General features: G+C 44.7%; 1 protein-coding gene and 1 long non-coding RNA gene across 2 annotated transcripts; one reads left to right on the top strand and one right to left on the bottom strand.

The window, feature by feature from the left end:
- Positions 1-958: 958 nt before the first annotated feature.
- On the top strand, positions 959-3,058 carry LOC309381848. Its single transcript, XR_014173581.1, has 2 exons — positions 959-1,128; positions 2,532-3,058. It is a non-coding gene; the product is annotated as an uncharacterized lncRNA (long non-coding RNA).
- A 2,839-nt stretch (positions 3,059-5,897) lies between these two features.
- LOC309401343 (sulfotransferase 1C2-like) lies at positions 5,898-16,367 on the bottom strand (the record flags this gene model as incomplete). Its single annotated transcript, XM_081970409.1, has 7 exons — positions 5,898-6,195; positions 7,990-8,170; positions 9,399-9,493; positions 13,028-13,154; positions 14,615-14,712; positions 14,896-15,021; positions 16,211-16,367. 7 exons carry the CDS (start codon positions 16,365-16,367, stop codon positions 6,083-6,085), a joined length of 897 nt encoding a protein of 298 aa, XP_081826535.1. The 3' UTR covers positions 5,898-6,082.
- Positions 16,368-16,478: the final 111 nt, after the last annotated feature.

Raw genomic sequence — 16,478 nt, 5'->3', positions numbered from 1 at the left:
ACTCAATGAAACTTTAAGGGGCTGACACAAAGAAGACAGGGTCAGATTATTCTCCAAAGCACCAGAGGGCAGGAGAAGAAACAATGGTTGGAAACTAATCAAAGAGAGAAGCAACCTGGAATTAAGGAGAAACTTCCTAACAGTGAGGACAATTGATCAGTGGAACAGCTTGCTTTCAGAAATTGTGAGAACTCCACCACTGGAGGTTTTTAAGAAGAAATTAGACATCCACTTATGTGAAATAGTATAGGTTCTCCTGCTTGAGCAGGGGGCTGGACTAGAAGACCTCCAAGGTCCCTTCCAGCTCTATTCTGTTCTGTTCTATTTATTTTACTCTACTTTACTCTACTCTACTCCACTCTACTCTACATCTACAAATTTTAATTATGGTTAATATTAATATCTCTCAAAGCTCATATAAAAGTTTTCTGCATTTGGAAACCTTTAAAATAGTTTTCCAATGAGATTTTTTTAAAAATTCCAGTGGGGTTGATTTCCATACTGTAGTCCTTATTATTCTCATCTATAACCTCACAGAAAAACAACAACATTACAACACAGGGATCCATCCTTTTGCCAAATAACCCATTTAAAACTGAGATGATGTTGCAGTTGAAGCTCCGACCAGTCTTGCCCAAATAAAGCAAAGATCCCGATGTCATGGCCTCCATCTTGCCTTTTTTTAAAACAACAACAACAACAACAACAACCCATGCCTGTAGGCATTGTACCCCTTATTTGCCCATTTCACTAAAGCTCAAAAAAAAGGGGGGGGGATTTCTCCATTTTAAAGAGCAACCAGCTTTCTTAAAAATAAAAACAAATATTGAAATGGGCTCATAATCTGAAAATACATAGCCAAGGGGTTCCCTTTTCTTTAAATAAAGATATTTGCTTTGATTGGATCGTGGAATCTTCAACCTCAGGTGAATTCTAGTTGCCTGGGGAGCAGGTAGAAGACCTCCAGTTGTCTTGGCAACAAAGCATTTTAAAGTCTGAGCTGCCTATTAGACTCTCCTTCCCACACGGCTTTTTCAAAAAAAATAACCTTAAACAAGCCTGTTTCCTGGAGGCATATGGCTGGCCTTGGGAGGGCTAGGAATGGCTCTTGCAAATCATTTAACATAGGTATGTCTCTTTAGTTAGCAATCTAGTTAGAATGAAAGCAGGGAACCGAAAGATTAATGGAGAATTATTGGGTGTTCTATTGTTGGAAGGGAGGGACGCGGTGGCTCAGGGGCTAAGATGCTGAGCTTTTCGATTAGAAAGGTTAGCAGTTTGGCGGTTCGAATCCCTATCGCCGCATAATGGAGTGAGCTCATGTTACTTGTGCCAGCTTCTGCCAACCTAGCAGTTCGAAAGCATGTAAAAAAATGCAAGTAGAAAAATAGGGACCACCTTTGGTGGGAAGGTAACAGCATTCCATGCGCCTTCAGCATTTAGTCGTGCTGGCCACATTACCACGGAGACGTCTTCGGACAGCGCTGGCTCTTCGGCTTTGAAACAGAGATGAGCACTGCCCCCTAGAGTCGGGAACGATTAGCACACATGTGCAAGGGGAACCTTTACCTATTGTGGAAGGGAGAAAATGGCAAAGGAGGAGTGCAAACCACTGTTTATATATTCTGCAGATCTGACATGAGTGACATGCTAGTCTATAAATTATGCTGCTTTCCATGAGACAGTGGCTTCTTCATGCCAAACATTAAAAACTGAAGTGCTGGGAATGTTTTGGCTTTGTTTCTTCATGCAATCCGCAAATCTGCCTAGAATAGTTTGTGACTGCGAATGAGCAAATCTGGTTGCTTTGACAAAATTGCTTTTTTAAAAAAATTATATAGTACATAATTTCCATGCGGCCTTCCTGGTAGTTGTCATTGTAATAATCTTGAGGGATTCCTCCAGTTTCATTCTGGGCAAATGGTCAGATCTTTTCTTCTCCTACGTTGGTGTAAATGTTGGCTTGTATCTTACTTGTTTCCAAAGAGGATTTTGTTTTTTTCCAAATTTAATTCCAGACCTTTCCCTCAGTTGATTTTTTTTAAGAAAAGAAAAAAGGGACATTTTTCTGATATCCATAAATATCAAATTCAAAAGACCACTGTAAACCACACTTCTATTACTAAGCCCATTCCCTCCTGCTACTAAAAAGGTTAAAGAGTTGTTTGAACAGAACAGAATTGGAGGGGACCTTGAAGGTCTTCTAGTCCAACCCCCTGCTCAGGCAGGAGATCTGACCATTCCAGACAAACGTTTGTCTATTTGAATTCAACTCAACCCAGGCTGACTCAGCCTTAACTCTAATCCTTTGTCTCTCTCAATATATATACATTTTGTTTTACTTTCCAGCCTCACCTACAAACCTGATATTTCCTGCTTGTTTCCCATCAAAGACCTAATCAGGTTCATCTTTGCTTAGCTTTTCAAGATCAGCCAAGATTGATTAAGTGCTTCCATTGTGCGTTGTAATATGGAGGATTCTTCCTTTTTGTCTTATGACATTATTGTGCTCTCTTTTCACCTCTCCACAGATGCAGATACCAAAAAGCTGTCTCTAATTCCCGCGAAAGATGCAGGCAAGGTCCTTGCCAAAAAACCAGAGAAATATGACCATCACCATAGTCTTCTGCCGTGTCAACCTCAGAAAACTACCAAGGTTCAAAAGGAAAATGACCCTCCTTATATCCCCAAGGTTGAACAGTGCTATCATCAAATCAACTGGCCACAAGCAGTGCTGCAAAGATGGGCCACCGAGAAGGCTAACCGGGAGAAGAACTTTAACCTGGTCTTCAACCAGGGACAAACCTTTAGGAATAGAGAACCAGAAGCTAAGAAAGGAGACCGCCAGGAGACCACTGAAATGGAATCAGCACCTCAATGCTCAGATGTTTAAAGAACACAGAATTATATTGGCTTTTGTTATAAGAATATAGTCCCAATTGAACCAGAATCGGTTCATTTCATTTCAGATCCATTGTTCTCAGAGTTGTGTTCACCTTTAATAAAAGTTGATGCCCCTTGAAAGGTGTTTCTGGGGCAGGGATGCTTTGGTTGGAAATGTGTTTCTTTGTTTCTGTAATAAACATAAAAACAGTCCTGGCGATGTCTCGTAATCTAGAAAACAAATGGGAACTCCTAAATGCTACTCTGTAGATCCGTGATGGCGAACCTATGGCATGCGGAGCCATGTTGCCTGGCACATGGAGCAGCATCCATTCCTCTCCAGGTTTCTGGCCTGCATGCGCATGCAACAATCAACTGGCCTTGGTGCATCCAGCGGTACCTGAAACTGGAAGAGCTGGTCTTTCATTTTCCCACATGAGCATGCGTGCCGGCTAGCTGATCGTCACGTGCACAGGTGCACCAGTAACTGGGAAACTAGTTGGCTGGCATGCATGTGTGTGCTGGAAACCAGAAGTTCATTTTCCAATGTGCATAAGCCCCCTGGGCAGCTCCTCTTGTGGCCCAGACGAGTTCATGCTCCCTTTTCGGCTCTTGGTGTCAGAAAGGTTCGCCATCATTGCTGTAGATTATTCAAACATGAAGAGAACCGCCCTGCCGCCCTGTTTCGGGTGTCCCGCTCCCTTCTGTTTCAGAGGCCGCGGGAGGCCCCTCTACAGGGTAGAGCAGAGGAGTTTGGGAAATATCTGCTGGATAAAGTCGCTCAAATCCGGAAGGATTGGGTCCCCTTCAGTGGCCCAGTCGAGATGCCAGTGGCGAGTCTTGAGAAACCTTTTTGGGAGGAGTTTGACTTGGTTGCCATCGAGGATTTGGACAGATTGCGTGGACGACTGCGACCTACCACATGTTTGCTGGACCCGTGTCCCTCCTGGCTTGTACTGGCTTCCTGGGAGGTTACACGCGACTGGCTCCTGGGCCTAGTGAACGCTTCGTTGGGTGAGGGGTCTCTCCCGGCCGCCTTGAAAGAGGCCCTGGTGAGACCCTTGCTCAAGAAGCCTTCCCTAGACCCTACGGAGCTGGCCAATTATCGTCCTGTCTCCAACCTTCCCTTTTTGGCGAAGGTTGTAGAGAGTGTGGTGGCTTCTCAGTTCCCACGACATCTGGAGGAGAATGATTATCTAGACCCGCGCCAGTCCGGCTTTCGCCCTGGGCACAGCACTGAGACGGCCTTGGTCGCGTTGGTAGACGATCTCTGGAGGGCCAGAGATAGGGGTTGCTCCTCTATCCTGGTCCTATTAGACCTCTCGGCGGCTTTTGATACCATCGACCATGGTATCCTGTTGCACCGACTGGAGGGGTTGGGGGTCCGGGGCACCGTTTTGCGGTGGTTCGGCTCCTACCTCTCCGGCCGGACGCAACGTGTGTTGGCAGGGGGGCAGAGGTCGACCCTAAGCCCCCTTACTTGTGGGGTGCCACAGGGGTTGGTCCTCTCGCCGCTCCTGTTCAACACATACATGAAGCCGCTGGGTGAGATCATCCGTGGTTTCGGGGTGGGATATCATCTGTACGCTGATGATACTCAGCTGTACATTTCCACCCCGAACCACCCCAACGAGGCCATCGAAGTGATGTCCCGGTGTGTGGAAGCCGTACGGGTCTGGATGGATGACAACCGACTCAGGCTCAACCCTTCCAAGACGGAGTGGCTGTGGGTTCCGGCCCCCCGGTTCAACCAGATAATTCCATCTCTGGCCATTGGGGGCATTCAACTCGCCCCCGTGGAGCGGGCGCGCAATTTGGGCGTCCTCCTGGATGCCAGGCTGTCCATGGATGAACATGTGACAGCCGTGGCCAGGGGGGCGTTCCACCAGGTTCGCCTGGTGCGCCAATTGCGCCCCCTATTAAACCGGGACGCCTTACGCACAGTCACCCATGCGCTGGTGACGTCTCGCCTGGACTACTGTAACGCTCTCTACATGGGGCTTCCCTTGAAATGCACTCGGAGACTGCAGTTGGTCCAGAATGCGGCCGCGCGGGTGATTATGGGGAGTACCAAGTACTCCCATGTGACACCTCTCCTGCGCGAGCTGCACTGGCTTCCTGTGGTCTATCGAGTGCGTTTCAAGGTTTTGATTACGATCTTTAAAGCGCTCCATGGCTCAGGACCTAGTTACCTGCGGGATCGTATTCTGCCCCATACATCCCTACGACCCATCCGCTCGCACAGAGAGGGACTTCTCCAGGTGCCGTCTACCAGACAGTGCCATGGGGCGGCGCCTAGGAGCAGAGCCTTCTCTGTGGCGGGCCCAGCCCTGTGGAATGACCTCCCCCTGGATATTAGGACTACTACTGACCTCCGCTCCTTCCGTGTCAAGCTCAAGACCCACCTTTTCCAAATAGCTGGCCTGGCTCGACCATAACTTCGTAACGCTCCTGATGGGTTTTTTAATTTGGTAATTTTATTAGGGGATTTTAAATTGTATTTTTAACTGTCTTTCACTTAAGTCCATCCTCCTCCATGCACATATGTATATGTCTCTGTTCTTTTGTATATATGTTTGTCTTATGTGTATTTTTTATCTGTTTGATTGTACGCCGCCCCGAGTCCTTCGGGAGAGGGTTGCGGCTAATCAAATAAAATTATTATTATTATTATTATTATTATTATTATTATTATTATTATTATTATTATTATTATTATTATTATTATTATTATTATTATTATTATTATTATTATTATTAAAGAGTTCTAGGAAGCATGATAATTAAGCTGTGCAATCACCAGAAGGAGTGATTCTGACATTTCCAGCCTCATTAAAATACAATATGAAACTTTACATCACTGCAGACGGATTTCACCAGCAGGATGTGAGGTGTTCCAGAGAGTTGCCCCAATGGCACTGACTGGGCCCTGCATACGGTCCATAATATGTTTGCCCTTCATTTACAGTAAAGTGAAACTAATCAAAATTAGTTGAAGCAGTCAGTGTATTTTTTTTAAAAGAATGATCAGAAATGCCAACTTATGGTCATTGTTTTTTAAACGATTTAACAAAATATAGGATCTACAGAACTAGAACAAGCGAGGCTCCAAACTTCTGCCAATGTAGAGGCTGGAGGAGGAGAACCATGTGAGACTGCGATAGCAGGAAAACAAGTGAAATGAAAATGAGGAGGATCCTTAGAGTTCCATAGTGAAAGTCAAATCAGTATCCGACATTTTTTTCCGGTAGTCTTCATCAAACCACGCATTCTGAGCCACTGTGAAGTGGTTCTTCCAGTCACCAACCATCCCTGTAAGGCAATCACACCATATAGTCTGCTTGGAAATTCTAAGTCATGCTTTCTACAAGACCCTTAGAGCAGGGGTGGGTTTGCTCGTTTGTGCACTTTGCATGCATGCACGCACATGCTTGATGCGCAGTGCAATTAAAATTGTTCTGCGCATGTGCAGAACTGAAAAAAAAGATGGCGGCAACTACTGGATAACTGGTTTGGGGGGCGTGGCAGGCCTGGTTCATTGCCGGTTCCAGCAACCCAGACCACCAAACCACTACTGGTTCGCCCAAATCGGTCCGAACCGGTGGGAACCCACCACTGCCTTAGAGGTAGTCAAAAAAGCAACATTGGACATTAATTTCCTCTGAACTACAATTATTAACAAGATATAACCACAGTAAGAATATGGGTAGTCCTCCCCTCCCTCACAATGTAACCCAAAATTTCTGTTGTTAAGTGAGATATTTGTTGTGTCCCATTTTACGACCTTTCTTACCACAAATTATAAAGTTAGTCACCTGGTTGTTAAGTGAATCTGGCTTCCCCATTGACTTTGCTTGTCAGAAGGTCACAAAAGGGATCACATGACCTTGGGACACAACAACGGTCATAAATATGAACCAAAGTGCCAAGCACCTGAATTTTGAACACATGATCATGAGGAGGCTGCAAAAGTCGTGACTGTGAAAAACATTTTTCAGTGATGTTTTAACTTTGAACAGTCAACAGTGAACTGTTGTAAGTCGATGACTACCTGTAGCCTAATTGGAAGCCTTTGCAAAGTCCTCAATATATAACCATTCACTTAGTGACCATTCAAAGTTACAACAGCATTGCAAAATGTGACTTGCAACGCATCCTTGCACTTACAACCGACGCAGCCAGCATCCCCACATTCATGTGATCAAAATTCAGTTACTTGGCATCTGGCATGTATTTACAATGGTTGTAGCATCCTGGGGTCATGTAATTTCCATTTATCACCTTCCCAACTAGCTTCTGGCAAGCAAAATCAATAGAGAAAGCCAGATTCATTTGAAGACTGCACAATTCACTTAATTCAGGGGTCAGCAAGCCATGGCTCTGGAGACGCAGGTGGCTCTTTCATCCCTCTGTTGCAGCTCCTTGTTGCTGGTCAGCGCCACAATTTTGAGAGAACCTTTCGGTTGAGCGGGGGGAAGCATGGCGCGCGAGGAGGAGATTCTACAGCAAAGAGTGAGTTTTCCGGTCAGCTCCACAGTTGATAGGGCTTTCAGTTAGGACAGGTATGGGAAAAAGGATGCCACACTAGGAAGAGGCTCTATGGTGGGGGAACCGAACTTCCGCTCCCTCCAGAATTAAATGGGGAGCTTCCGGTTAGGACCTTTGTGGCTCCCAGTGTTTTCTTATCTGTGGGAAACAGGTCCAAATGGCTCTTGGAGTGTTTAAAGTGTTTAAAGTAATCCCCTAACTGCATTGATTCACTTAACAAGTATGGCAAAAAAAAAGAATTTGTAAAATTGGGCGTGACTTATTTAATAACTGCCTTGCTTAACAAAATTTTGGTCTCCATGTGGTCATATGTTGACGACTACTTGTACATTTTATTGAGTGGCTCTTAATAATTTCATTTTTTAATTTCCCGAATGTCTAGGCCTGTTTAATGACCTATAATGTTGGGTCCCGATAAATCATCATTTATCAGTTCCTTGCATGCATGTTCCAAAACAAACATGTATTTTTCTAGGATTCCTCCAAAATTCTTGTAATGTAGGACACCTAAAGACAGTTCACTTCTAGTGACTTGACGGGGAGTGGGAGAAAGCATACCTTTTCTCATGAATCGAGAAATGGACTGGTCCATGACGGACAGGGGTGTATTTGCTCGGTTGACCATGGGATTGTGCTTCATGACTTCGAAGGAGGTATGATGTACAATCTTGTCTAGAACTGCCACATCTAATTGCTTCCCTATAAATTTCATTATCTTCTGGATTTCATGCTTTGGGTCCTATGTGAGACAGAGCATAGCAGAGATGGATAAAAGAGAAGCAGAACAGAACGGAGTCTTAAGAATTCCATAGTGAAAGTCAAGTCAATATCTGACACTTTTTTCCCCGGTAGGCTTCATTAAACTGCTTATTTTGAGCCACTATGAAGTCATTCTCCCAGTCACCGACCATCCTGTAAGATAATCACACCATATAGTGTGCTTGGAAAATTGGATGACCTAAAATGCCAGCCACCAAACACCCCAAACTGATTCAAGATGTGCCATGATGACCTGACACCATCTTTTTGCAACAGTGCTGCCTTCTGGCACTCTAAGAGAAACACATATGTTGGCAACCTGCTAGCAACTCATCTTCATGCTAATAATAAAAAAAAAAAACAGTCACAATAAGCAAATTGCAAAGCTTGGTTTATTGGTTAAGGTGCCAAGCTAGAAACCAGAAGACTGTGAGTTCTAGTCCTGCATTAGGCATGGAAGCTGGCTTGGTGACTTTGGGCCAATCACCAGGAGACAGAGGTTCTACTCCTGTCTTAGGCATGAAAGTCGGTTGGGTAAATGTGGGCGAATCACTAGGAAACAGAGAGTTCTAGTCCCGCCTTAGGCATGAAAATCGGCTGGGTAACCTTGGGCCAATCACTAGGAAACAGAGAGTTCTAATCCCACTTTAGGCATGAAAGCTGATTGGGTGACCTTGGGTCAGCCATTCTCTCTCGGTCCATTACGTCAGGCTCTGGTAACAAGCCAAATGATCAATTCATGTCCCAATCAAAAGTATATCACTCATTGATCTAAACAAAAAAAGAGGCCTGCATTTTCAGTAAAAAGCTAGGAAGAAGAAAACAATGTGCAAATCTTCAAAGCTACAACCCTATTTACTTTAAAAAGTAGACTGAAAGAATGTCATGGCAGCACAGACCTTAACTCAAGCTCTCTAACAGTTTATTTTCACAACATTTTCCAAGCAATTGGGCAGTGTTCCTAAAAGGAGAGATTATTCATGCCTTATAAAAAAATGTAATAAAATTATAGGATTCCATAAAGAGAAAAAGAACTTTCATTTTTAAGATCGCCATTTTTCACTGGATTGCATAAAAACGTGAGGACAATCTACTCACCTCATCTCAACCTTGCAACCTTGCAGGAGAAGAAGCCACGGGGAGGGGGAGGGGGAGCACACATGATTTTCCAGCCCTATTTCCATTCAGACTTTCTTTCCAGAACTCACCTTTTTAATGTCTTCATAAAAGAGATACAGGACACGGTAAGTATCTTTTGCTTTCCACCAATCTTTTACGTGATTGTACCAAGAGCCCCAGGCCACTGGAAAGATACAGAACAGAGCCATCATGTTGAAGGTGAAGATCTCAGTGAGACATACAACATTATTCTCAAATGTTTGGGCTCCCCTGCTCTTTCCCACTCAGACCGTGAAAACTTTGTAAAATGGCCCCGTCCTATTGAGATTCACCATAAGAATACAATACAATACAATACAATACAATACAATACAATACAATACAATACAATACAATAGTAGAGTTGGAAGGGACCTTGGTGGTCTTCTAGTCCAACCCCCTGCCTAGGCAGGAAACCCTATACCATTTCAGACAAATAGCTATCTTCTTAAAACAGACAAATAGCTATTTTCTTAAAGACTTCCAGTGTTGGGGCATTCACAACTTCTGGAGGCAAGCTGTTCCACTGATTAATTGTTCTAACTGTCAGGAAATTTCTCCTCAGTTCTAAGTTACTTCTCTTCTTGATTAGTTTCCACCCATTGCTTCTTGTTCTACCCTCAGTTGCCTTGGAGAATAGCTTGACTCCCTCTTCTTTGTGGCAACCCCTGAGATATTGGAACAATGCTATCATGTCTCCCCTAGTCCTTCTTTCTCTTAAGCTAAACATACCCAGTTCCTGCAACCGTTCTTCATATGTTTTAGTCTCCAGTCCCCTAATCATCTTTGTTGCTCTTCTCTGCACTCTTTCTAGAGTCTCCACATCTTTTCTACATCGTGGTGACCAAAACTGAATGCAGTATTCCAAGTGTGGCCTTACCAAGGCATTATATAGTGGTATTAGCACTTCACGAGATCTTGATTCTATCCCTCTGTTGATGCAGCCTAGAACTGTGTTGGCTTTTTTGGCAGCTGCTGCACACTGCTGGCTCATATTTAAATGGTTGTCCACTAGGACTCCAAGATCCCTTTCACAGTTACTACTACTGAGCAAGGTATCATCTATACTGTGCCTGTGCATTCCGTTTTTGTTGCCTAAATGTAGAACCTTACTCTTTTCACCATTGAATTTCATTTTATTAGATAGTGGCCAATGTTCAAGTTTCTCAAGATCCTTCTGTATCTTAAGCCTATCTTCTGGAGTGTTGGCTATTCCTGCCAGCTTGGTGTCATCTGCAAATTTGATGAGTTCCACATTTATTCCCTCATCCAAATCATTGATGAAGATGTTGAAGAGTACTGGGCCTAAAACAGAGCCTTGGGGTACTCCACTGCATACTTCCCTCCATGTAGATGCAGTTCCATTGAGGACTACCCGTTGAGTGCGGTTGGTCAGCCAGTTACGAATCCATCTGGTGGTGATGCTGTCTAACCCACATTCTTCTACTTTATCTAGTAGTAGGTTATGGTCTACCTTATCAAAAGCCTTACTGAAGTCCAAGTAAACTATATCGACGGCATTCCTATGGTCCACTAATTTTGTCACATTATCAAAGAATGCAATAAGATTAGTCTGGCATGATCTGTTTTTGACAAATCCATGTTGGCTTTTGGCTATTACTTTGTTTGCTTCTAGGTGTTCACAAATTCGTTGCTTAAGAAAGAAAGGTGGAAATGGCACGCTTTTGGTCCACTGCATTTCTCATCATCACAGCTCAGAATTGGAAAGAGTCATTTAGGTTCCTTAAGTCCAATTTAAAAGTCAGTTTGGTGTAGTGCTTAAGGCAGCAGATAGCAACTGGGAGATGGTGAGTTCTAATCCTGCCTTAGGGATGAAAGTCAACTGGGTGACTTTGCAAACCAATTATCAGGAGACTGTAAGTTCCAGTCTTGCGTTAGACATAAAGCCAGCTGGGTGAACTTGGGCCAGCCACTCCCTCTCAGCCCTGGGAAATAGGCAATGGTAGATATCTTCCAAACTCTTGAAAATATATCTGGAGGGACTTGTGTAGGCAGTTTTCAGGAGTCAAAAAAATGACTCAAAGTCACAGTCATATACACACACACCAGAGGTGGGTTCCTGCCGCCATTACTGCCGGTTTGGTGCGCATTTGCTCCTAAAATGGTCTGTGTATGCACACATTAGAAAAGGAAAAGTCCACCTCACTTCTACTTGCTAGAATCCAGATTAAAGCATCCCAGATAGATGCCTAGTTAACCACTACTAGAATGGATCCAACAGAGCTGAGCTCACCTAGGCAACTGCTTCTAGAAGATAATATTTGTAGCTCAGGGTTGAGCTGAACCTTTGTTGCTCTCTGAGCTTGGTTGTTTTCTTACAAATGTTTCATTACCCAACTAGATAAAAAGGAATCTGCAAATCCTTCCTCCTCCTAGCACTGATGAGATTACCTAGTTGGGTAATGAAATGTCTCCAAGGAAACAACCAAGAGAGCACTAAGGATCCCACAACTGCTTCTGCCCTCATCAACCTGCTTTCGCTGCAGGTGCAGATTTTCCCTCTAACGTTCAAGTGCAATCTATTTTCTTGAATGTAACGCTTACTAATAATACGCCTAATAAACATTTCCCGCATGGAATCTGCTCTTTACCATTGTAGGAAGCCCCTCCCCTCCCCAGATTAAAATATTCTCTATTCTTAATATTAAGAGAGGCAGGATAGAATATTTCCCCAAAGGAGAAATGGAGGAACATGTTCTTAAAGGCAGAAAGCAGCCCCTGTCTTTCTTAATAATCTCAAAAGCAGAAGCCTTAAGTCTTTAGAGATGGATATTTTGTATCTATTAAGGAAGACTGGGCCAATCTATTCATAAACAAAATGCACAGAAGGTTGGAGCTAATGAGATTATAGTCTACATACCCCCATCTAAATTCTAAGGACAGGACAGGCTCTTCGGGACATAGGATTTACCCAGCACCATTAGTATAGTAAAAGACACAAAGCTCACTACATTGCAGAAACCAGTGACGTGCAGTCAGGGGAGGCAGGGGAGGCAGAGCCTCACTGCTCTCATCATGAAAATATAAAAAAAATTACTCCAGGAAGCCGTGAAAGTGGCTGGGAGAGGCGCGCGGCTTGCTTTAGCCTCCCTGGACATCTCAGCAGCAGCCCCAAGTGTGCCGATCTCGCCATTTTTTACATCGGGCAAGCCCAGGATCCTTGCAAGGGGAATGGGACCACGTGTGCAGGAGGCTCCTCAGCTCCAGCCTCAATCAGCGCAGCCGCGGTCCCCTTCATCTTGCCTCAGGAAGGAGGGGAATGGGACCACATATGCAGGGGAAGGGGATCGCGGCTCTGCTAATCTGAGGCTGTGCGCTGAGGAGCCGCCTGCACATGTGGTCCCATTCCCCTTGCAAGGATCCCGGGCTCTGCCAGAAACCCTCTGGAATATCTCAAACGCAAAAACCCAGAATCCTATAAAGATCTATTCATTCACTTAGCCATTTTGTCAGCCACCTCAGTGCTTCAGTGCTGCTGTCACTGAAGTTTCTGGAAACTAAATAAACCTTTCCTTGCAGTCAGCCTCCATTTTATTTCCAGTGCCTTTCTTGCCTGTCTTGGAACCGGACTAGATTTTTCTTCCTACACTTTACTGAAAATCCCCACCTCGCAATGGCCGGCTCCTTTCAAAAAATGAGAAATGGGTGCTTGACTCACCTTTGCCTGCCATGAAAATCTCCAAATATTCCTCCCATGTACCAGGATTGGGTAACATTTTGTTCATTCTTTGGAAATGGAAATAGGACACCAGGCAATCCTTGGGATTCCTTGCCATGTAAATAAACTGAGGCGAAGCAGGAGCAGAAGAGGAAACAATCCCCGGATGAAACAATAAATAAAAGAAGCATACGCTTGCAATGTGTCTCAATCAGGGCCGGATTTTCCTATAGGCTAACTAGGCTTCAGCCTAGGGCCTCAAGATCAAGAGGGGCCTACATTCAAATTGTTAGCAAAATTAAAATTACACTATTCTAAAAACAGTGAACACTAAAACACTGAACCAAAATAAGGAGAATTGAATTTTGTTTCTTTGTAAATGTTGTGTGTTATGTTTGATTAGTTATTGTTACAAGTATTATATATGGTGCTGAGAATAAATGTCCAAATAAGTGTTCTCGACTTTTTATTTATTTATTATCCGTGCCACATTTTTTATAAAGGTTAGTACCAATTACAACATGTTTCATTTAATATATTGATATATATCACAGTAATGATGTATTTTATTATCTCTCATGTAATTTACAAACTTAAAAATGGGAGGTGAAAGGGCCCCATAAGTGGAATAGCCTAGGGCCTCTTTTCATCTAAATCCGGCCCTGATCTCAATCTTGGCAGCTTTGAGATACGTGGACTTCAACTCCCAGAATTCTGGCTGGAGAATTCTGGGAGTTGAAGTCCACATGTCTTAAAGCTGCCAAGGTTGAGAAACACTAGCATTAAGGAAAGGAGGGTACCCCAGAGGGTTCCTCCATATTACTATTATGTCTTTAACTCTTTCACTGCGACGCTCAACTCTAATTGTCAACACTGATTGAGTGTTAAAGTCAGTTAAGCAGTGGAAGGGTCAAGGAACTCATTGTTGATCTCTGTTTAGGGCATGATTTGGCTTTAATCCAGTCAAAACAAACATCTTTTTTCATGTGATAGCCAGAGGTGGTATTCAGCCGGTTCGAACCGGTTCTGGCATACTGGTAGCAGAAATTTTGAGTAGTTCGGAGAACTGGAAAAATACTATCTCTCGCTGGCCCCGCCCTCCCACCCCTGCCGTTCCCTGCTTTATATTCCCTTGTTTTTTTAGCTCAGCTGATTTGCGCAGCAGAGCATATTTCTGCTGAGCTGAAAAACAGCTCAGTTCACCAGTGCTGACATCAAGGGTGGTCTTTGAGCACTGCGCACGCGTGCAAAGCACTCTCTCATAGAACCAATAGGAAAAGATCTGGAATCCCACCACTGATGATAACAAATAAGAGAGGTATTCCCCCACTCCCCAAAGGTATACAATTGTCCACGCAGGTAAGAAGAATTTCACCTTGCAGAGCTCCCAAACCCTCTGCAGATCCACTTTTGTGAAGGGGGCGGGGTTACTGGAGGCCAAAAATGCTGTATTCAGTGTATAAGACACACTCAGATTTTCAACCTCTTTTTTTTGGGGGGGGGGGAAAGATGCGTCTTATACTCCGAAAAATACGGTAATTTCATATTGAGATCTTCTGGAGAAGGTTTGGCCGCAACAAGAAATACCTTGCAGTTCTCTGTCCAGAAGGACTTAGGGAGCAGCTGGACAGGAAGGTGAGTCTTGAGGGTCCTTGGAGACGGCATCATGTCAGCTTGGTCCACTCCTAAAGGACACAGAAGACCAAAAGGGTGAGAATCCATATTTGGACCTGAATGGATGGTCAGGGCATGTCTGGGGACTATAGTTTTATAGTTTGGCTGAGGATCTGTGATTGGACATCTTCAGCTGCGACCCTTGCCCTGCTAAACAATTTCTCCCAGACTTTTGTGTAGAAAAGGCAGGCTACCCAAGGTCTGGAATGGCCTTGCCCATTCAATGAATGGGTGTCGATGATGCACGGGGCCTCTCTGGCATTTCTCCAGATCGCCTTCTTGTTGGATCATATCCACTATCTCTTGTATCCAAGTGGTACCTAAGGGGAGAGAGAGATCGAGAGCTCAACATTCATCTATTCTGTGCTACGCATAAGCGACCTACTATGCCTCAAGGCCAGAAGTGGTATTCTGCCGGTTATGACTGGTTTGCCCGAAACAGGAGCCGAAATTGCGGATGGCCACGCCCACCCATCCCAGCACTACGGCATCCCATTTAGGCCTTTTTTTAAAGGCAAAGCGCATTCACGAAAGGTGGAGCTCGTGCGCGGATGCTGACATTTGCAAACTGGTAGGGAAGGTAAAGAAATACCACCCTTGCTCAAGGCCCTCAATCTGCGGTCACACACTTTTTCATAATTTGCAGGTTTGTTCTCACTTCCGCCAGCCCCCAAATGTTGAAAGGAATTATGCAACTCAAGAAACCTTCTCTTTCATCACCCTCAGAAAGGTTTCGCAAAGCATTACAGGAACAATTTCAGCTTAGCTAGGAAAGGTTGGGAATTGGATTTTGCAAAGGATCACCAAACCAGATTAAATTCTTTCTGACGATGCAAGATCATTTTTACACAATCTAATGGCCGTCCCAGATAGCTGAACAGACTCTCTTGAAAAACAGAACAGAATTATAATGGATCAGTAACGGGATCTGTTGAAAGCCATGAGGAGTTTACTTTCCTCTATAACTGGTGAACCTATGGCATGAGTGCCAAGGTGGCATGCAAAGCCCTCTCTGCGGGCATGCCAGCCATTGCCCCAGCCCAGCTCCACCACGCATGCGTGCATGCCTCCCACCAGCCACCTGATCTTTGGGTCTCTGCTGCGCATGTGCAGGGGTAGGGCACATGCAGGGAGGCGCATGCATGGGAGGGTGCCCACATTGCATTTTGAGGACTCACGCAGTGCCCCTGTGCCTCGTTTTGGGACAGGAAGACCTCCTGCACCAACCTGGAAGCAAAAAATGGGCGGGGGGAGTGGGGCGCATGCGTGGGGTGGGAGAGTGCGGGGGCTCGTGCGTACCGGCGTGCATGTGGGGGGTTTGCACGCATGCATGGGTGTCACGCAGGCATGCATGGGGTGGGGCGCACAAGGTTCACATGCGCATTATATTATGGGTGCGGGCACGCACGCGCTTTTGGCACGAGACGACAAAAAGGTTAGCCAAGGTATAGGTACCTTGGGGTACTATATACTCATAAACTGGACATGACTTCACCCCTAGATTCTTACCTGATTTTGGGTAAGTACAAAGAAGTATGTCATCTGGCTTGGCTTGGAAGTGCTGGATCCGGTCCCACTCATTACAAGTGCTTTTTTGTAAGGGAATCCCTTCCACCTCACCTAGTCCAGGGCAGGTGTCTGACGTGGGATCTTTTCCTTGCTCCATGGATGTTAGCTATAACAAATGGACAAGGCAGGGAAGAAAATCTGGGTAAAACAAAAACAAATCTTTCCTGGAGATCTTCAAACCTTCTCTAATGAATCCTTCATAAGCAGG

This window comes from Natrix helvetica (assembly GCF_964273705.1).
Source record: "Natrix helvetica genome assembly, chromosome: Z".
NCBI classification, from domain to species: Eukaryota; Metazoa; Chordata; class Lepidosauria; order Squamata; family Natricidae; genus Natrix; species Natrix helvetica.
The sequence above is the reverse complement of the archived record's forward strand: the minus strand, read 5'-3'. Positions and strand labels throughout refer to the sequence as shown.